At 33.8% G+C, this 22,698-nt stretch overlaps 1 protein-coding gene across 3 annotated transcripts in view; it reads right to left on the bottom strand.

The window, feature by feature from the left end:
* CSMD3 (CUB and Sushi multiple domains 3) overlaps positions 1 to 22,698 on the bottom strand; it is a 1,277,440-nt gene that overhangs the window by 576,936 nt on the left and 677,806 nt on the right. For all 3 annotated transcript variants that reach the window (XM_011982326.1, XM_011982327.1, XM_011982328.1), the window contains one exon: positions 10,884 to 10,996. In XM_011982326.1, the coding sequence (XP_011837716.1) occupies positions 10,884 to 10,996 (113 nt within the window). The remainder of the gene's footprint in view (positions 1 to 10,883; positions 10,997 to 22,698) is intronic.

The following is a 22,698-nucleotide window of genomic DNA, read 5'->3' as shown; positions in this document are numbered from 1 at the left end:
GCCCCACTTAAGGTATCTCAGTTTACTACAATGAATCAATATTGAGTGCAATATTTTTGGATAGCACAATAAATATATCAATATCAAATTTAATAAAAGTATGCTAGAACTCAAAGAAAATGCAGAGATTACTTAACCTCAGCTTCTTGTTTTAGGATATGGAAACTGTCCTTGCAGCAAATATTAAATCAGCAATGCATATGGAATACTACAGAGAAAAACAATTATTTAAATAAATGAGCTTGGACTCCAATTCAATCTAATTGTATGAACATTCATATATATCTCTGTAACATGCTTATATTATGTTAGTATATGACAGATAATTCAGTTCCTAAGAAACTAGAAATTTCAGTTTTACTTTTCACTTAAGTAAACAAAGTTTTTATTATTGACAGAATGCTCTTTTAAATAAATGTCAAATCATAATTTTAGCATGTTCTATAGATGACTTTGATCCCACCAAATTGAATTTTACTTGTGTTAAAGGATAGAATATGGGGAAAATAGGAAATATTTGTAAAATAAAAAAAGATATAACTATGCCTTACATAATTTTATTTTACCAAATTGATTTTGTACTACTAGAAAACTAAAGAATGCATGGGAATATTGGGGAACCACAAACTTCAAAATGTCCTGACAGATATTTATTATTCATTCATTACTTATTTTCTACTTTAATACTTTTTTTATTATTAAAAGTTATGAACTAACTTTTAATAGTACAGTAATTCTTTAATATTAAAATTCATTTGGGTTTTACATTAACCGATCTCTTTTACGGATGACAGATTGATATATTTATTTATTGTGGTAAGTGCTATGGGGCTGCAATGATGTATGGTATAGAATCTCTGTTTATATGTGCTGACTAAATAGACAAATAAATATACATAAAAATGACTCTTGCCAGATACCATCATTTCATTTATCCACTATACAAATATATGGTGAAAACATTTTTTAAAACTGACTCTCATCAGGAATATAGCAAAGATAAATCTTGGGATTCTACAAATGGTAGGATTTTTTGAGAAATACTCTAATTAATTAAGTTTCGGAAAATAGCAAATAAATGGAACAAAAGTGAAAAAAATCATATATACGGAGAAAAAGAAAGATGTTTACGGTTTAAAAAAAAATCAGTTCCTCACAAAAGAGCAAGTCAGATATTTCTTAGGCATGTACTACCAGGATTAAGTGCTTGATTGTAATTAATTTTCACTTTGCACGACTTTGCATAAGCCTGAGTATTTTAAAGGAAAATGGAAAAATGAATGCAATTTTTCAGCCCTTTCTTTGGTGCTTGGATATAAATTTTCCCTATCATAATCTCTATTATAACTTTGACATTCTTGTTTGTAATGGATATAACCTACTGAGAAAAAAAAGAACAAACCTTCAACTCTGCAGAGTATAACCACTTCAACATTTAAAAAATGAATTGTGAGAATATTTTCTTCTCTTCTACTTACTCATTTTGAATGAAACATTGTTCTTGCATTTTTAATTGTTGAAAATATTCTGCTTATAATCTTTTTCTTACTCTCTCAAAATAGCAATACTATTGAAATAATACAGCTTACACTAGTGTTTAGTTTGAAACCATAATTGGTAATATTAACACATTTGTTTATAGGTTCATTGAGATATGATGAACAATAAACCACTCACATTTAAAGTATACAGTTTGATAAATTTTCACACATATATGCATTGGTGAAACCATCACCACTGATAAGATAATTAACATTAAGCCCAGGCATGGTGGTTCACACCTGTATCCTCAGGTCTTCGGGAAGCTGAGGTTAGCGGATCGCTGGAGCCCAGGAGTTTGAGACTAGCCTGGGCAATGTGGAAAAACTCCATCTCTATAAAAAATACAAAAATTAGCCAGGCATGGTGGCACATGCCTGTAGTCCCAGCTACTCGGGAGGCTGAGGTAGGAGGATTACTTGAGGATCACTTGAGAGAGTGCAGTGAGCTGAGATTGTGCCACTGCACTCCAACCTGGGTGACAGAGGCATATCCTGTGGGGGAGGGGGGAAAGGAACTAATGTGTCTATCACCCAGTAAAGGTTTCTCCAGCCTGTTGCTAATCCATCCCTTCCTTCATCCAAGTACTTAGAAAACATAATCTGCTTTCAGTCACTATAGACTTTGCTAGCATTTTCTAGAATTTTAAATAAATAACATCATTCTCTTTTTCACCTGGCTTATTTTACTCAGCATATTGATACTGATTTTCATTCATGTTGCATGTGTTAAAAAGCATTTTCTCCTTTATTGATGAGTAGTATTCTATTGTGTAGACATACCCAATTTTTGTTATATACTCACCTATAAATGGACATTTGGATTGTTTCCAGTTTGTACAAATTTTAAAAAATCTACTATGTATATTCTTATACAAGCCTTTACACAGACAATTGATTTCATTTCTCTTGGGAAAATGTCTAAGAGTAAAATGGCTGGGTTGTGAGGTAGACATATGTTTAAGAAATTGCCAAGCTGTTTTCCAAAATGGTTATACCATTTTTATCTTCCTTCTAACAGTGTATGAGAGTTCCAGTTATTCTGCTTCCTTGCCAAGCCAACATTTTTTAATCTTCACCACTCTAGTGAGTATGTAGTAGTATCTCTTTGTAGTTGTAATTTACATTACCTTAATAACAATGATGGTGAACATTTTTTTCATACACTTTCTAGACATCTGTATCTCTTCTTTGTGAAGTGTTTCATCATCTCTTTTACCCGTTTTAAATTGGTTTGTTTGCTTTATTCTGAATACAGATCCTTTATTAAGCATGTTTCTGCAAATAATTCTTATTCAGCCTATGGTTTGCCATTCATTTTCTTAACAGTGCCTTTTGATGATCAAATACTTTTAATTTTGATGAAGTCCAATTTATCATTTTTTAAAATATCTTAGTTTTCTCCTTTCCTATTATAAAATTCCATAGCCTGAGCAGCTTATGTGACAGAAATTTATTTCTCACAATCTGGAGGCTGCAAATTCCAAGATCAGGGTGCCAGAATAGTTGGGTTCTGGTGAGGGCTCTTTTTCTGGCTTGCAGATGGTTCGTTTCTAGCTGTATCCACATATGGTGAAGAGAGGGAGAGTGGTCCCTGGTTCCTGTAAAGGCACTAATGTCATCATGAGGGACTCATTCTTATGATCTCATCTAAACCTAATTCTCTCCCAAAGGCATCATCTCCAGACACCATCACATATGGGGGTTAGAGGTTCAACATATAAATTTGGAGGAATATAAATATTCAGCTCATAACAGATAGCATACTTTTGGTCCCCTAAGATAACTTTTCCTAAACTAAGGTAACTAGGCTTTCCTTCTATGTTTTATTTCAAAAGTTGTATAGTTTTACCTCTTAAACTTAGGTCTATAATACATTTACAAGTTGATTGTTGTATACTGCATGAGGTAACAGTTAATTTTTTTTGAATGTGGTTATACACTGTTTCAGCATCATTTAAATGAATAATATCTTTTCTGATTCAAATCTCTAGCATCTCTGTTGAAAATCAATTGACCATAATATGTGGGTCTATTTCTGAACTATTCATAACAAAAATCTTAAGGGTGAAAAAATCATTTAAAACATTTATAGAAAGTTTACAGAAAACATTTACTACACAATATGATCTAAGTGATGAGAAACAATTGTTTCTTTCTGTCATTATTAATCATGTAAGAACAAAGGAATTCATGCTACTTCTAAAACACCTCAATTTTTCTCATGATTTGAGAACAAAACTGAATGGGAGTACAACTTAGTGTGTGTATGTAAATATATAAACATATATTTATATTGTTAATATATTAACTAATATATTAATTTAATATATTAAATATGTTTATTTATATATTATATAAATATTATACATAAATATATAATATATAAAATGGCATTAAGATACAGGTGCTAAGATAAAGAAAGAAATTTGCTCATGATGAATATATACTTGTAGCAGAAGGTAATTCTCATATTTCTATGTTTCCTTTCCTGAAAAAAAAGAGCATAGTGAACATTAATTAACTCACATATAACTGTTCCTTCCTGTGGGTACACACTTTTTCTTGGGCCCATCTGCACTGTATTTCCATGTTAACACATTTTTAAAATAAAGAAAGAAATAGATCTGAAAGCATTGAACTGTAATATAGACTATTTCTTCTTACTGTTGTTAAAAGAAAAATCTTCAGCAAATTAAAATTAACAGAGTTTAATTGAGCAAAGAATGATTCGCAAATCAGGAAGCTCCCAAAACAAAACAAAACAAAACAAAACAAAACAAAACAAAAATGGTTTGCAGAGACTTCAGCACTCCTGCATAGTCAAAGATTTATGGATAGAAAAAGGAAAGTGATGTACAGAAAATGGAAGTGAGAGACAGAAACAGTTGGATTGGTTACAGCTTGGCTGTAATAAAACCTTATTTGAACATGGTTTGAACAGTTGGCTGCCTTTGATTGGCCAGAACTCAGTGATTGGTAAAAGAATAAGTCACATCCTGTTTACACATTCAGGTAAGTTACGGTTCACTGTGCATGGAGAAACCTTCAAGCTGAACTTAAAATATGTATAAAGAGGAAGCTTTAGACTAAACTTAACACTGTGTTGAAATAATTAAACAAAGAGATAATAAGTGTGTTTATCAGAGTGCATTTAATTGAGAGGCTAATTTAGTGACAGAAACTGAACTCACCATGTCTTAAAAAACGAGAAGTTTATAGCCTCACACAATTGAAAGACCAAGGTCTAGTGTTCCTTTCAGGAACTGCTAAATTTAGGAGCTCCAATTATGTCCACAATGCTATGTTATTGCTTCTATTCATTGGTTCTGCCATGCCTCTATCAGCAAGTTATTAACATTTTAAAAAAAGTTATACCAGTATCACCAAGTGAAATCACCTTTAGAATTTACCACCTTAGAAAAAATATTTTCTTTCACCCAGAAACTATATCAATTGTCCCAGATGCTTTACTGATAACCTTTTTATTCTTTTTTTTTTTTTTTTTTTTTTGAGACAGAGTCTCATTCTATAGCCCAGGTTAGAGGGCAGTGGCACAGTCTCGGCTCACTGCATCTTCCACCTTCCCAAGTTCAAGCAATTCTCCTGCCTCAGTCTCCTGAGTAGTTGGGATCACAGGCACGCACCACCATGCCCTGCTCATTTTTGTATTGTTAGTAGAGACAGGGTTTCACCATGTTGGCTAGGCTGGTCTCGAACTCCTGACCTCATATGATCCACCCCCCTTGGCCTCCCGAAGTGCTGGGATTACAGATGTGAGCCACCACATCCAGCCTGGAGTGATAACCTTTCAAAGGGAATTCTGATTAGTTTGGCCCAAACCTGTAGAGCTGTACAGCATTAGGAGAAATAAGGTTTATCAGAGCCTGGAGAAGTTCAGTCACTAGTACAGAAAGACTTGTCAGGCAGGGATAAAAGCAGACGCAAAGAGAGAAAGAGAAAAAATTAACCCCTTTGAAATTAATATACACATAAGTAAAATATCAGTATACTATATCTTTATTATTTTTTCAAAGAAACTTTTGTGAAAAAAGAAAATGTACGTGAAATGCGCATATATTTAAAAATTATTGTGTACGACCTGGAAATTTTTCTAATAAAATATAAATGACCAGCATTAATTGAAGAAGAGATCTGAAGAGATTTATAGTCAAAGGAACAAAAATTAAATTTGCTAAATATTTACCTTTAAGTAAAAATGTCCAGATAGTTTTATGGCTACGGTCTTTCTTACTCTAAAAATCATGTAAATTTTATGATTGTTATTCATACTATTCCAAGGCTTTGACAAATTTCCTGACTCATTCTGTAATACTACCATATTCTAAAACCCAAATTTTATAAAACCAACACAAAAAGAAACTCTAATTCAAATTCACAAATATAATTATTTTAGTCAAATCATTAGCAAATTGATCCCAGGGTGTACTAAGGGATTGGTCATCATGTTCAAGAAGGTTTTATTACAGAAATGAAAGTTTGTCCCAGTATTAGAAAAAACTATGAATACAGTTAAAGGAGAGACAAAATTAAATATACGATTGTGTCAATGGATACAGAAAAAATGTTTGACTAGAAGTTAGATGAAATGTATTTGAACTCCCTGAAATTGGTAAAGATTCTTTCCACATACCCTTGTCAAATATATTAAATGTTCAAATATAAAGTCGTTGCCATCCAAAGAAGAATAAGACAGAAACACTAGCTCTCATCGCTATTATTTAATGGAATTTTGAGGGTTCCAATCTCCTACAGTAGGCCTCTGGCAAAAATTATAACATTGAGGATGAAGACAAATATGCTGAGGAAGGTAGAGGGAATTCAAGAATGCGCCTGAGTCTCAGATAAAAGTAACATTGGCGCATACCCTCTAGGCATGTCATGTGGTGATAGTAAACACATATTTGCTTAAGCCACTATTAGTTGGGTTTTCTGTAATGTGCCAATACATGTCCTCCTAATTATTACAATGCCTAATCATGAAATAATTAAAATTAATGAAGCATTAAATCCTGTGGCCAATACCACACAGATGTACAGAAATCAACAATGTTTCTTTGTAATAGTAATAATCAGTTAGCATTCCTAAATAATCCAAGTTTTAAGAAATACCAAGTAATTATATGAAAATAAAAACTTGCAGACATCTCCTATGTGAAATCAGATGGTTTTTATCTGTGTGTGTGGTTGTGCATGTGCATGTGCATGCATATGTTTTATTTTGATGTATACCTGATGAGCTAAGGGGAGCTCAGTAATTTAACTCAATCTTTTGGTGTCCCGCTGCTCTTCACACTGATTAGGGTTTCCAGCTTTTCCTAAAAACCCCTCAAAATCACTTAGGATATAATATTGCATAATGGAAAAAAGAATGAAGTCAATAAACTCAGAGTTGCAACTATACTCTGCAATATGATTATGATTAACCTATTCATGTTCATTCATTTATTCAGGCATCCCACAAATATTTGTTGTTTGCTTTCTATGTGTCAGGTATCATGCTAGATTCTGAGAATACAGCAATAAACAAAGCAGAACAAACTTCTTATCATCATGGTGCTTAAATCCTCATCAGTTTTCTCATCTGTAAAAATGAGTAGTATTTCTTACCTCTTGCCCTTCTAATCAGATTTAATGAGTTAATGTAGGCAAAATAATTGGAATATGCAAGGCTCTTCATAATTGTTAATTATTGCTCTAATGTTCCTTAATCTAAGACAAAGTTGAAAATAGATCTAAAAAGTTGCTCAGTGTTAATGGATGTTAATGTGTCTATTGAAAAGAACTCTCTTTTTTCTTGCATTCTGATTAATATGCATTTGAGAAAATGACAATATAAAAACAAGGAAACAAGCCTAATATTTCTAAGGGAAATGGGGCAAGGTGGACAGCTAGGTTATACTTCCTTTTCAGCAAGACATTTAGTTCACATCTTAAATCATAGTTTTGGCAAACAAACAAAAAAATCTCCTGTGAATCAGAATGGCCATGACATTGTTACATCCATCTACAAGGATGTTACTGATTTTTAAAAGTTAGGAATACCATTAACTTCTCAAGAATCCGGTGGCATTTTATTAACTTATGTTACAGTATACAGTAATCAGCACACTGTCATGAACAGAAACATGAAATTAATCCTAGTTGAATAAAAATTAACTAAATTTAGAATAAAGGACTGTTTTGTTGATTTGCAACATTTGTTGCCTTTTTATATTTTAAGATAGACATTGTCCAAACTCCATAGATAAAAGCATTCATAGTTCCACAAATTTAAAGCAGAAGTTCTAAACTTAATGACTACTTAATCAGGTAATTATGTACTATTTTACATTCATACATAAATTTTTGTTCCTCTGTCAATAATATAGTCTTAGAACTGTCATTTTCAAAGTACGTTTTTTGGAGTCCTAGAATTCTTCCTACATTTGGAGGGAATGAGAAGCAATCAGATCAATTGAGCGTACCAAGTCTTCTTCCCATCCTTGTTCTACCAGTGAAGCCCAGCTTTTAATCTTTTCTCTATTATGAGTTTCTAACAGAAGACGTCATTTGAAATCATATTTTCTTTAAAATAGTTTCAAAAACACTCTCTTAATTAGCAAAACACAACTTAAGAATAAAAATATATCACAAAAGACAAAGACTAAATTTCATATTTTAGTTGCTATGTTTAAAATGTTAAAAACTTGAGACAAACTACTCAATAAATACATATATTTAATTTAGAGGAGATCTGCGTTTAATGCTATCTCATGCAAAATCTACAGGTTACAAAAACAGAAGATATCTTTAGATCAATCTGGAAAAGTTTTTAGCAGGTGTACCATTTAGAACCAACACACTACTCAACAGAGAGCATGGTAATTATAAAAATTATTTTTAGTAGGCGAACTTGCTAAAACTATGTGCACATCAAAATTTGTAACTTCTCAACGTGAACCCTGCTTCAACTCTGAGCTCAGGTTTTAAATTATGGAGAATGCAAAAACATGATTTTCACAGTACAAAAAAAAATCCTGGTAAACTAAACTTTTGAGGACATATTTTCCTTAGTATTACCTAATTTATATAGGCCAAATCATTTATTCAGTTTAATTGAACAAGTAATTATTAGCTACCTATGATGATGGCAGGGATATTGCTAGCATAAATACAAAGACAAGTAAGATATATTTTCTATTTAGTTATATAATACATCTGATTCATGGTTTACAAAATAGAGGAAGTGGTCTTCTGTGATGGGCAGAGTTAACGAAGTCTTCGCAGAAGAGTGAATATTTGAACTTTGCTTTGAAGGATGAGTGAGGGGATGCTAAGTTAAAATTAAAAACAGTGATTCAGGCAAATTTACTGAATGTCCAAAGAAGCAAAGTTGTGAAACAACTTGCAGGGTTCAGAGACTTATGGGTATTCTGGTAAAATTAGAGTTTATGGAAAAAGAGAAAATCAGATGGAGAAAGCTGGAGGAAATGATGTATGGAGATTTTTGATTTTATCTCTAGGGATAAAAAATAGAGAATTTTGAGCATGAGAGTAATATGATCATCACTCTGATGCTGGAAGATTATCATTAGTAATGTGTAGCAGGTTGGACTGGAAGAGACACTACCAGTCTAAGGAAAAGGAGGGAGAAAAATAAGGGCATTACTCATTTAGAATGTCCAGGGTTGGTTTCAAATAAGTCATCTCTGTGAATTTTTAAATTACTATTGTTGAAAACTGAGCAGAAAGAGGACAATATAATGTTTAATTGTGCTACTCTACAACGTACTTCCAGCTCTTGAATCGCAGCAGAGGGGAGAACTGTGTAAATATCAATAGAACTCCCTGCTGCTCCAACCTATTCACGAGTTTTAATAAATGTTTCTTGTTCAAGCATTGTCATTAATAATTAATACAGTTTCTAATGTTTAAATCACTATAGATTTTCTGACAGGTAACCTTCATAAGATGAGAAAATAATAGAAACCACAGGAATATAAGAATGCCAGGTTTGCTTAGCCATTTAGAGGGAGAAGGGGAAGAAAAAGAAAAAAGATATATTTCAAGAAGTATGACTGGGTGAGTGGATCTGTACTCCAAATCAGCATTACACAATATTTCCTAGTAACAAATGTGCACATAGACCACCTGCAGGTAAAATACAAGTTGCCAGAAAAAAAAGACAGATAATCATGTGTGACATAAGCCACTTGTTCTTTAAATTTTGTAACCTTGTTTTATTTACTGGGGATAGAGGTGAATTTTAAATTGAGGAGGAATATATTAAGACTATAATCAAGCTAACCTTTTTAATAAACTGGCATTTACATAGATTTCTTGAACTATTAAAATTAATATAGTACCAAATTTAGTCACGAGAAAAAAAAAAAACACAGAATGAATGTGTTCTGCCTCTCTGACAATATCATGCATTCATTTTCATGTGTCCAGAAACAAAAGCATGGCAGTGTTTGTAAGAGAAAACTCTGATTGAAAATTATTATTATGCAAGTAAAATAATTTTTCACAGTAATTATTTAATTGGTAAGATAGAAAATACAAATTTTACCACAATAGTAATGATAAATTCAAGCAACATAACATTCTGATGGTCTCCTATATATTTTGTTTTTAAAACATAGATTTTTAATTGAGTTTATTAGTACTTTTTTCAGTCAGAATTGCAAATTTGCATGTCTAATATGTACACTGTGTGTATGTATTGGTTTTAATCAAGGTCCAACATGTGTGGAAGGTATCTATGACCTCATAATGCTTGCATCTATTTCTGGTAAATGAAACTAGAACAAAATATTTTGTTATACACACATAGTTAATCACTGGTTTGTATCTCTACCGACACTGGGATGGGCAAAAGCAATTTCACAAATTTGTGATCTATGATTTATATGTTTGATAGATTACAAAAAAAAGATTTGTATATTGGAATATTTAGGGATTTCTGACCTTTACTGTCATATTTAAGTATTTAATAATTAGTAGAATCTTTGCCAGGAAAATTATTTAAAGTATATAAAATCCCATGTCTATTCTGGGGAAGGCTAGGAGTCTAGAGTGATTGAAACACAAGGATAGTATAATAAACTGGGAGAAAGATGAGGTATGCAAAATAGATACATTTTAAAGGAAAAACTAATTTTATTTAAAGATAAGTGTAATTAACATTTGTAGTTAAAGAGGAAATTATTTTTGTTGAAATGTGTTCTTCCGTGTGTTCTGCAAAACTTATAATTTTGTAGATGCAATTAAACGTGAATTTAAAATATTCTCTGGTGGTATTAAGATAACATATTTCCTATAGTAGCAATTCATCATTACCTTTGTAGTTAACCTTGAAACCAACAGATCCAACACTTTCGTCTGTTTGAAGGTGCAGCCACATTTGGCTACTCATGCTCACTATCAAGTCTGGTACAAAGCTTCCAGTCAGCCTAAAAAGAGATGGACAAAGAAGGAAGAAATGGGTTATTAAAACACCCTCTGCATACAAATTACAAGACAGATGTGTTTCTCAGTATTTTCTTTGCTAGAAAAAAAAGTCAGATAAACATACAGGAGGATGTATTGATGTAACAGAAGAGACAAACTACACAATTTAGTGATAAAGGTTATTATAAAAATATTATTCTGTGTTTAACTAGGATAGATCTTCCATGTTCCTGAGGCAAGGTCATGCAATTTTAGACCATCAGAGAGTCCTACACAGTACTTCCTTTTGAACTGAAAAGAAAAAGAGGATTTATACAAATATTCAAGTATTTTTAACACCCCAAATATATCTTAAACATTCCCAGTTTCACAGAACTTTGTTCTAGAGAAATATTGTTAAAATATTTCTGTGCACAACAATAAAGTGAGCAAGAGTATAACCAAACCCTTTGCAATACTGATGTTGAATACACAAGCCTTAAAATATAGTACCTGCATTATAGGCTGTCCATGTCACATATGTTTTTCTGTAAATAGTTTTATTTAAAGACATATGCTGCTAATCTGATGCAGCATAACTGTATCCATTCATTACTAATCCCTCATTCAGTAATGCACAGTTTTGTAACCATAAGAAGGGAAATTACTTCATGTTTTTTTCTGTCATCAATGATGCTGTAGTTGCATATTTGAACTGAAGTCAAAGGTCATAAGAAGGATGAAAGCAAATGAGTAAATAAGACCTTAGGTTGGGGGGAAGTCTATCCAGAATAGGAAAGAGGATAAAATGGATTCACTGCAGAGTAAATGTCCACATTGATAAGGGATTCTAAATTACATATAGAAAGACAGGTTTCCAAAGGAAGAAATTACTGAACGTTTGCCTCCTTTATTGCTAAAACCATGAGGATTGCTGGAAAATTACATCAGGAAAGTATAAAGTTTCCTTTCATTGTAAAAACCTAAGAGAGTATTTAGTCTCTTGTATAGTGGCTCTACTATGAATACACCAGCAGAGGGCAGTGTGATTGACCCTATCCTGGAAGTGACTATGGCAGCAAAATGCCCTGTGCGTAGTATTTATGAAAAAAGTATTCCTCAAGGATTTCTTGACTCTCCTATCATTTCTCTAATCATTTACAGAAAAACTTAGAGGAATTTGTCCCAGTAGGGGAATCTGTAAGTCATCAGCATGTTGATGGTTTGCTGGTAGACTCAGAAACTAAAGAGCAATACAAAACTGACACTTTGGCTTTGTTACAATTCCTCCTTCAAAAGGGCATAAGTCTTCAATAGACAAATTTCAAAATTGCCAAACTGAGATAAAATATTTGGAGCATCTGTTGATGCTGAAAGGCTTATGTAGGTGTCAGCCATTTTGTAGATAAAATGCTCTTCTACAAAAAAACAATTTAAAACATTTTTGGGACTAGTAGAATATTGTGGACAGTGAAATTCAGCTTTGGTAGAGTGACCAAAACTCTAATGAAATAACTGCATAATAATTCCTCAGATCCTTTGATTTGGTCAGTAGAATTTGAAGAAGTTTTCAAATTAAAATTTGCTATAGTATAAACTTTGGGAATTCCAAATTTTGCAGAGTCTTTCCACTTGCTTTGTTAGGAAAATAAAGGGGCTACTTTTGGAATTTTAACTCAAAAGTTGGGATTACATGATCCATTAATAACAAATTTCTCAGTTTCCTTGGAGGCAGTGACAATGTTGATGACAAGATTCTGTGGCAGTAGCAGATAAACTTTTAAAAAGGCTCAAACCCTTACCTCCAGTCACTTATATGCATGTCCCCCATGCTGTGACAGCTATCTTGGAAGTGCAAAAAATCCAGAACATGTGGGTATGCCATCAGACCAGTTAATAAGAAGCACTGATCCCAGTATTGTGCTTAGGAGATGCAATATCCTAAATTGTGTTACTCTTTTACCATATCCTGATCAAACAGATGACCATGATTGTATTATAGTGGTAAGAGAAGTCACTAAGCTCTGATCAACTGATTTGATATTCTTGTCTGTAATGAGACTGAGAAAGGATGGGGCCTGGCTTCAGCTCACCTCTGCTAGAACATCCTCTCTTGCATTTCCCTGATCACAAACCCATACCACTACTTCACTGATACCAACTTGTTCATAGTCATACGAGGAAAATAGAGATTCTATGTTCTTCTTCTGTGCTCTCATAATGGGTAACCATGCCTTTTGTTTAAATAATTCCAGAAAAATGGTCTTAGGAGATTCAAAATCAAACCAAGTTTGCAGTTTCCCACCTCGGGAAGGAATGCTGCACTATCGATTTACAGTCCTGTTGCCACTGGCCAGACCACCATGTGGCCCATTGCTCAAGATAACCATCACAATCAGATACGCTGACCCATGTACTCTACCAGTTATGTGCTGTGCACAGAACAGCCTGTGTACCTTACCCCTGATGTCAAGTGCCATGAGTTACCTAGTAAAGAAATTCCTTACTGGCTTTTTTTGGAGAGCCAGTTGGAGGACCCTGTGACTCTGCTCTCTCCTTTGCGTTTAAGCACAAGCCCTGAAATAAATGCCTTGTCTGGGAAATCTGCTGAGCCTCATGTTAATTTCCATTACATAGGGAGCCAAAGAGCCTGTGGTCTTTAGTAATAATGCCAATTTAATAATATTTACCGGTAGACATGTACTTGGGATAAAAATGGCCCAATTTAAGCTTTTGTATGCTATGGTGACCTCTTACACGACATTTTGGAAGCTTTGCCTAGGATTAAGCTGACACAAGCAGCACAGTTAATAGAAGTTACTAGAGTTGCAATACTTGATAGCTAGGTAGGAAGGTAGGAAGGTAGGTAGGTAGGTAGGAAATACATGTTTGGTGTCCGTCACATAGGTGAGCAAATTTGGAGAAATAGAAGCTTCTCGTCTTTGAGGGGAAGTAAAATATCTCATGGAAAACTGATAGCTGATTTTTTTTTTTAGGAAGTGTACAACTGTCCTATCAGATCAGTAATCATTTGTAGAGCTCACATAGAGCAGAATGACACAATTGTTTAATGCAACTATTATAAAGGAAGCTAAAAATATTTGACTGAACTATGAAAATTCCCTAATAAAGTAACCCCTATACCACAATTCTTATTTATTTGATTAATAATGTGTCATTGACATACTCATCTAAGTAACATGGGGACTTTAAAGACCCTAGACTTTTACTGTACTTACATAAAAATAAAATTATTCCAAAAATATTAAAGAGAAGAGCTATATGTCAGAATAATTATTTACAGTCTATTCTTAAGGTACATGTGGCAGTTTTCCCCAACCCGCTTTCCCAGAAACTAAATGGCAGTTGGATTTCACAGAATTAATGTCTACAAAAAGTAAGATATTTTGTCTAGTTATAGTGTATATGATGTTTGGATGGTCTGAAGTCTTTCCATATTTAAATGTGAATGCTCAAGCTGGGTAAAGTATCTTTTAATACCCATGATTTCCACTTTGGGGCTACAGAAGCATAATGAATCAGAGAGAGGAAGTCATCTTATTTTCACTGTCACCTAGTAATTATGCAATTATTTATAGATTCCTATAAGATGAATGGAACTCATTTGCTGAGATTTAGCAATATACTGGATTAAAATGGCCTAGAATTTTACTGTTACTAATTGTCAAAAATTAGAATGACCTCTGCAAACAAGCATGATATTTTTACCTTTGAACTAATGATTGCCAGACCTATGAATTTCAGTCAGAAATCATATCCTGTGCCCAATTTAACTGAATTCTCTCTTAATCATGTTCATACTCCAAGGTACTTATTTCTTCCTTAGAATCCCTGAGACACAAAATCATAAGGACCTGGAAGGACCTGTGGAAAGAAATTTGCCACCCTATTGACCTGGAGATTCGATTTATCTGAAAGTGTTCCAGAGGTAAGATGAGCTGATCCTGTCCTAGAAGGATCAAGTGCTCTTGATGACCCACATGGCTAGCAAAGTGAAAGAAAATCTCACACAGATTTATGCTTGCCATGTGGAGCCAGCATCTCAGAAGAATTTGACAATAGTTCCTACAAAGGACTCAAAACAGATTTTCTAGACAAGTAATTTTGACTCTGAACTCAACTGAAAGAAGAAATTCCAGGGAGCTTATGCTCATAGACTGCTTTGTTGTCCTATTCACAGTAACATTATTTCAATTACTTTAAGAACCACATTTTATTAAAAAAATATGTTATGTGTTACACTACTTTTTCTTTGTGTGCTCCTGGTAATAGTTCCCACAGTCACTTATTTCCAAACAGCTCAGAATTGGACTCCCAGTGATCAAGATCTTAATGTTACACTCACCCTAACTAAACTTTAGAAAACTTTAGTTGACTTTCTTTCTGACTACAGGTTCCTGACCTCCCGTTTCTTAAAGCATTTAAGTTAAAAAACTTGCAATTATAAATTCATTCTTTGCCCCTTTGGATGTAAATATTCAACAAAGAATATCTTTCTTAAGAATCTCCAAGCCATTCCTTTGAAATGTAATCATTGAAGGAGATAGCACCTGTCTCCCAGTCTCTATGGGAGGATAGGAGCTTAACTTCAACAAGAAACAATTGAAACTCAGATGATCTATATACATTGACTAATCTCTCATCTAAAGCTTTCCAGTGATTTTCCACTAACTCACTCCACTGCTTAAAAACCCTCCCACCTTTTGTTTCCACAAAGTTGAGTTCAGTCTCTCTCCCCTACTGCAATAGTTTTGGAAAAAGTCTTTCTTGTTTAACTTGTCTGGTGCAATTTTTCTTTTACACCAGAATAGGTATGACAGTCAACAGTCCAATTATTGGCAGAGTAAAAGTCAGACCATCTTCTCACTAATTTTTTAATAATCCCAAAGTAAAAGTAACTAATATGTGTCTAAAGAGTTAATCCATAAATTTCAAATATACAGGCACACACACAGTTTTTTTAACTGATTTAAATGGAAGGATGATTTAGAATGAAAAACATCTAATTAACAGACAAACAAATCTGACGTTTATAGGTAAGACTGCAAATGATAGGTCTAATATAAGTTAAGTAGCTTTGGGACACAAGTCTCTCCAGTCCAAATATCAATATATAAACAAAGGTAAATGTCTATTATTTGTAGAGATTTAATTGACTGTTATTATAATTAAATTATTGATTTGGGCTTATGTGAAACCTATAGACTAAATTTTTCCACAAGAATTGTAACAAAGTCATGTATATTAAATATTGGAAGTTCAACCTGTACCCTTAAGAGGTGCCTCAAAACGATACTAGAAAATGCTTGTCTTTGTGTCTTCCATCTCCAAAAAAATTGGAAAAATAAAATAAATACTAAAAGTCATAGATTATCTTATAAATGTAATATTATTTAGGTTATTGATGAAAACTCAGAATAAGTTTTTTGGCCCTCCAAAAATATTTCATTTAAAAATTCAGATATTTGGGTTCTAGGGTTAAGTTATACCTTAGGCTTGGTTTAGTAAGATGTCATGAAGATCTACAAAATAATATTCAAATAGCTAATTATTTGAAAGTATAAGCAATGTAGATATCACAACAGTTTATAAAATTAATGGATGATGGAGGATTTATGTTCATGACTAATCAAGAATCTGCTTGATCTATTCACTATTGGTTCACTTAAATAATATATTTAAAGGTTATTCCTTCAAGGCTAATAATTCAATACATTTTTAAATTAATTCTATTTCTGATAATTACCTCACTTTGTATTTTACATTGGATTTGCTATATATTTTGATAACTGCAAACTGTCCAGAGAAGAGTAGAAACAGCAATACAGATAATTACAGTGTTATAAAATAGTAACAAAAAAGAAAATTTCTAAGTATAAACATAAATCTTTGAAAAAAATGTAAACATTTTCTTGAAATTATAAAGGTAAGAGAACTCCTGGAACTCCACTTCTCTTTAGAAATTCCTATAGAAAACCTAAAGTTGTAAATGCTTTCTCTTTTTCTTTCAAATATGTGTAAATGTTTTAAAAGCTAAAGAAAACTCTTACAAGTTTTGCATTCCAAGAATGTCTTTCTTAGAGGCCTTGGAGCCATCTTTTTCAAACATGAACAGCAAGGAAGATGGTATCCTGTCTTCCTGTTTCACTACTCAGTGAAAGTTAAAGCCTAGGCACTTGGCTCCATTAGGTAACTTCTTGATTGTCATAAAGATAGAAGTGTATATTTTTTCTTTTGATAAAGACAATTAACATGTGTGTAATGGATTATATCTGTCAAGCTGTATAAAAAGGGTGAGTTTTCTCTTCTTTGAAATCTCTACAGATTGCCTATGATGCAGATCACAATCTGGCTTAATTTTTATTTAACAGAAAAACTGTTTCATTCCTTTTTACATTTTGTGAAGCGGATTCTTTGGGTTGGTAGGTGATTTTATTTTCATTATATTTTCTCAATACTTGATGTCTCACTGAAAACCCTGTTTTTTGTATAAAACCTCAATGGCCAATTCTTCTCAGCTCCCTCTCAAAGACCTTGGTTTAGATTCAAATGGTAGAAACCTACCTGCTTTGGACAACTTTGTACTCAACCCTGACAGTAAAGAATGCTGTGGGCTGCAGAGGAAAGAGTCATATCATTCTTGTAAGACTCTCAAATGAGTCTTTAAATAGCTGTGTTGCAGTAAGTAGTCAGACATAAGCAGGGCAGGAGAGGGAATTCCCCACACCAGGAATATTAGGTGATCATCAGGTGATGGCCAGGCAGTTATTAAACTATCTATCTAATTGTTGCAGTCAGCCGGAAGGAAAGGCAGTCTCTCAATAGATAGAAATACCTGAAACTGGTGATCAGTAGCTTCCTGATAAGATCTCAGGTGTTGGGTAAGTGGGCTTAAACATGTGTGCTAAGAGGTAAAATGCTGGAGTTTAACTGGTAACACTTGACTGGTAAGAGGAAAAATGCCTCAAGTACACATGCATACACTTCAGTAAACACACTGGGCATGTGGCCCATCCCAAGTGCTGGCAGGCCACTGTGCATACAGAGAGCCCATCCCAAAGAAAACCTGGGGAGAAGAGATGCAACCCTCCTGGAAGCATGCCAACATATAAAACCCCAAGTCAAAGGTCAAACCACACACTTGAATCTCTCAAATCACCTGCTTGGCCCTCTTCCAAATGTACTTTACTTTCTTTCATTCCTGACTTTAAATTTTTTAATAAACTCACTTCTACTCTAAAATTTGCCTCGGTCTCTCACTCTGCTTTATGCCTCTCTGTTGAATTCTTTCTCCTGAGGAGGCAAGAATTGAGCTGTTGCTGTCTTGAACAGATTTGCTGCCATGAACAGTTGTACCAATATTTAATACATCTTTTTGAATGTATTATTTGTTAATTTAAAAAATGCTTCTGTAATACATGTTCATTTATAGGCTGAGTAACTTCAGTGTTCTTAGTTCATTCTAGTCTGCCTAGTCAGTCACTTCACGCTAAAATGAAAGAGATAAAGTCCTAAATAGGTGCACTCAAGAATGTTTTTCAAGAATTGAAATAGTATGTAAAATAAATAACATAATCTATTACATTTTTATTAGGCTTGTGCAGATGAAAGGCCTTAGCCCACTTCAAAAGTTCATTGAAAAATCAACTCACAATAAGGCAGATTAATAACAGAAAGTGTTGTAGAAAAAAACGAGTTCTTGTCACACGACCAGGAATGATTGGGCTCACGGACACCTCTAAGAGTTAACGCCTAAGGTTCTTGCCTAGCCACGCCAACGAACTGGTGTGGCGGCTGACCTGCGGCAAGTGAACCGAGAGAGAGAAAAAGCTGTAGGCTTTATTGAACAGAGTGAAAGTACAAAGCTTCCACAGCGTGGAAGGGGTCCCAAACGAACAGGTACCCACAGTTAGATTATGTGATTGCCTTTTAAACTCTTTAAGGCGGGAAGTACGTGGGGCAAGAAGATGTGTCCAGAGTGAGAAACAAAGGCAATTAACCATATGCGACATGTCTTAGATCTTGAGGAAAATCAGAATTGCAACTTAGGTTTTATCTACTTTATGACCTTGCAGCATGGCAAAAGGCTCTTACAGGACTTTACAAAGTATGTTCACACGAAATTGGAATTGGGAGGATAGACAAGTCCCACTGGTCACAGGAAAACAGGCAGTTAACATTCCTTTTAACTTTAGTTTTGAGGAAGGGGGAAGGGAGAGAAGGAGAGAGGGAGAGAAGGATATAGGAAAACTTACAGCAAAATGTTCACTGTTTATAGCTTTCTTGGGGAAGAAACCACATGCACAAATCCTGGTGTTAGGAATATTTTAAGTACATATTTTCAATATTATCCATCCAGGACCGAAGTAAGTCTCGATGCAAGAAATGAGTGTGAGTTTCACAGCTTTCTGAGCCCCTACTCAACCCAGGAAGTCCAGCTGGCCCCTCCTTTCATAAGGGTGAGTAGAGGAATTTATTGAGGAAAAAGGAAAAAGAAAAAACAAGTCTGCAAACTGAGATAGAATCCTGTGATTCTTCATCTCACCAGCTGAATCCCAAGTTGCCATCCAGGGACAGGAGAGGCCAGGCTCCACTCCCCAGCAAATGTGTGCACAAGCCAGTTGGAAATTCTTTGGGGGAACTTTCCCCTTATCTGCCTCTTGCACTTATCAAATAGGCATACACATTTATTTAACTGTGAGCACAAGGAGAATCACAGAGTGATTGCCTGATGATGCAGTGAGTTCCAGAAGTTTTTATACCATCTTGAGGTTACAGAAATAATGGGGACTTGGATCCCACCAAAACAGATTAGGGGAGGGAGAGAAGAGGAAACTGATTCAGGGGCAATAAATACTTACTAGGGAGAATGATTGAATAGAGGAATAGAAGTTAAAATAACTTGTAAATAGTTCTTTTTGGAATTTAAATGATTTTTGAAGATAGTCATTGTATTGAAAAAGAGTCTGTTCAGGTGTGGTTACATTCTTGGTCTTCTCTCTTATAATGTTTAATGCAATAGCACAAGAACAATTGTTCTCCTTAGTGGGTCAGTCTTATCTTTATGTAGATCTAGGGAAAATTCTCTGCCAGCACTCGATCTCTAAGGCCATTTAATTCAAAATGCTCTTTATGACCTGCACTTATAGGCCTATAATCCCAGCACTTTGCGGGGCCAAGGCAAGTGGATCACCCAAAGTCAGGAATTCGGGACCAGCCCGGCCAACATGGTGAGACCGCATCTCTACTAAAAATACAAAAATTAGCTGGGCATGGTGGCTCCTGCAATCCCAGCTACTAGGGGGCCTGAGGCAGAAGGATTGCTTGAACCTGGAAAGTGGAGGTTGCAGTGATCCGAGATCATACCACAGCTCAGAATGTGGGCCAATGTAGTGGAAGAATAATGTATTGTTTTTAAAATCAAAATATATAAAGCATTATGGAATAATGGGACTATATAAATGTTAGTTCACTTAGCTGAGTTGTCAATAATTGTTGTTTTAACTTTATTTAGGGACATAGGATTCAGAAGTTTTAATTTATTGGCTAATAAAAAACTTAATAGGTAGGATAATGTTTGCCATGGGTCTTACTACTTTTACAAATAGATTTCTATATTGAGTTTTATTTTTAGAAAATTGAATTTGAAGGCCAAATCTTTAGCATCCACATCTTTGTATTCAAAGATGGAATATGGATACTTCATTGTATATATTTAAGGCTCCAACCAAGTCTTGCTTATAACACTTAGTATTTGTAGGAAGAAATCCAGCTTATGCTTTTTACTATATTTTCCCCTAATTTCTTCTTCTACAACTACCTTTGAAATGCCTGCTGCAGTGTAAATATTCCTGAGGACAAAAGGAAAAACAACTAAACATTATTTTAGTTCATTTTAAACAATTCAATGTATTCAAAAACAAATACACACATATATAAAACAAAAGCAAGCAACACAGAAGAAAACCCTCTTTTCAGGGAAATCATCAGTGTTTTAACATGAGACATACGTAGCAAAAATCACAATGAGGAAATAATGATGAACCATACAGAACAAATTATTCCTTACATTTAGTCATTTTTTGCCAATAATCAAAATGTCACAGAGATTATTTTCATATTGTGGTCTAAAGTAATTCTGCATTCCAAGAGCATATATTTATTATTGCCCTATAGCAGATCATACAGATAACTACATATGGAATCTCATCCACATGATGAGAAAACTACTCCCATCAGTTTGAGTGATTTTCCTGGAAGTGGTATCAATGAGTGCTAAAATCCCCAGGTGGGATTTTAGAGCTCTACAGTTCATGGCGTATCTACAGCTCATGACATATCTACAGCTCATGATTAATATTTGCAAAGACACCCCTTCTGTTGACACATCTCAATAGGTATGTCTTGGAGTAGAATATTTTTTCTTCTTCCTTTATAATTCATGTGAACACCTAACAATATTAACACAAGGTCCTCTGTAAGGCATTTGGGAAAATCTGAGATGAATAGAAGATAATTGTTGCCATCAAAGGATGAGTGTGTGTGTTTGTGAGTGTGCATGGTGAAGGAGGAAAGAGAGGGTGCAAGATAGAGGAAAAGGCAGTAAGAAGACATTTATTTTTCTTGTCTTAATAATTATAACATAAGGGGCTAAGAATTTGTCTGACTGGTCAATTCTCCAAGCCCTTTTCAAACTGTGGCAATTAATCACTAAAAATATCACCTTTTGCCATATTTAGTATATTCTCTTCTTTCATTAACCCATGGTCTTTGTTGGTATTTGTTGAAGTGAAAAGCAAAGTTAGGAAAGTCTAACTCCCTGGATAGAGGAGAATTTGTTCAAGGCAAATATCATGTTTACTAGTATGTTACCAAAAGGAGTAGGGCCTAGATTTTAAAAAAGAATGTTGTTGAATAGTTAAAGCAATAGTATGTATTTGACAAAATATAGGGCTCGATGAACTAAGAGCAATGATAGTCATCTATTTGCAAGTCTAATAGAAAACAGAACTATCTTTTCCATAAAGCTGGTAACAATATTGTTTATTAAAATACTATTAAGTTCAATAAATAAAATATTTATTTACAAATTATTATATTAACCCAGAAGTGTGTGTGTGTGTTTAAAATAAAAAGGAGAATAATTAGGAAAAAGTGTTTTTAGTCCATACTAACATATTTCTGAGAATGAGATTTGACATTGTACTAACTTATCCTGGAGAAATCAGAATTCCAAAGTGATAGAATGAACCAGGTTTGGATATCTAGACAAGCATTTTTTACCTTCTTTAAGTTGTTTGCTCAATTAGAAGCATCCAACATTAGTGTATACCTACAAAATTTTCAGAGATGTCTTAATAGAAGATAATTTTTTAATGTTTTGTGTTACATGTTTTCATGTAGTTCTTATAGTGTTACCATGAATCTAATGAATCTAATAGTGACATATGCAAAAGAAAATGCAGAAAAATGAAAGATTATCATATATCTGGTAGAATTAATGTCTAACCCTCTTAGTCTGCTGTATACAGATGAAAAGGGTAGACTAATAATCAACATCTCCTGGAGAGCTGGAAGTAATCTCAAAGCCAGTAATTGCACTACTATCACTGTTAGATCTCTCCAATAAATTATATACATTTCCACTATCAGATGAATTTCTACATAAGTGTAAAAATAGCACATGAGAAATAATCTGTGAAAA

Source organism: Mandrillus leucophaeus, unplaced genomic scaffold (genome assembly GCF_000951045.1).
Source record: "Mandrillus leucophaeus isolate KB7577 unplaced genomic scaffold, Mleu.le_1.0 Scaffold239, whole genome shotgun sequence".
Lineage (NCBI taxonomy): Eukaryota > Metazoa > Chordata > Mammalia > Primates > Cercopithecidae > Mandrillus > Mandrillus leucophaeus.
Note: the sequence above shows the minus strand (reverse complement) of the source record. Positions and strands in the feature narration are given on the sequence as shown.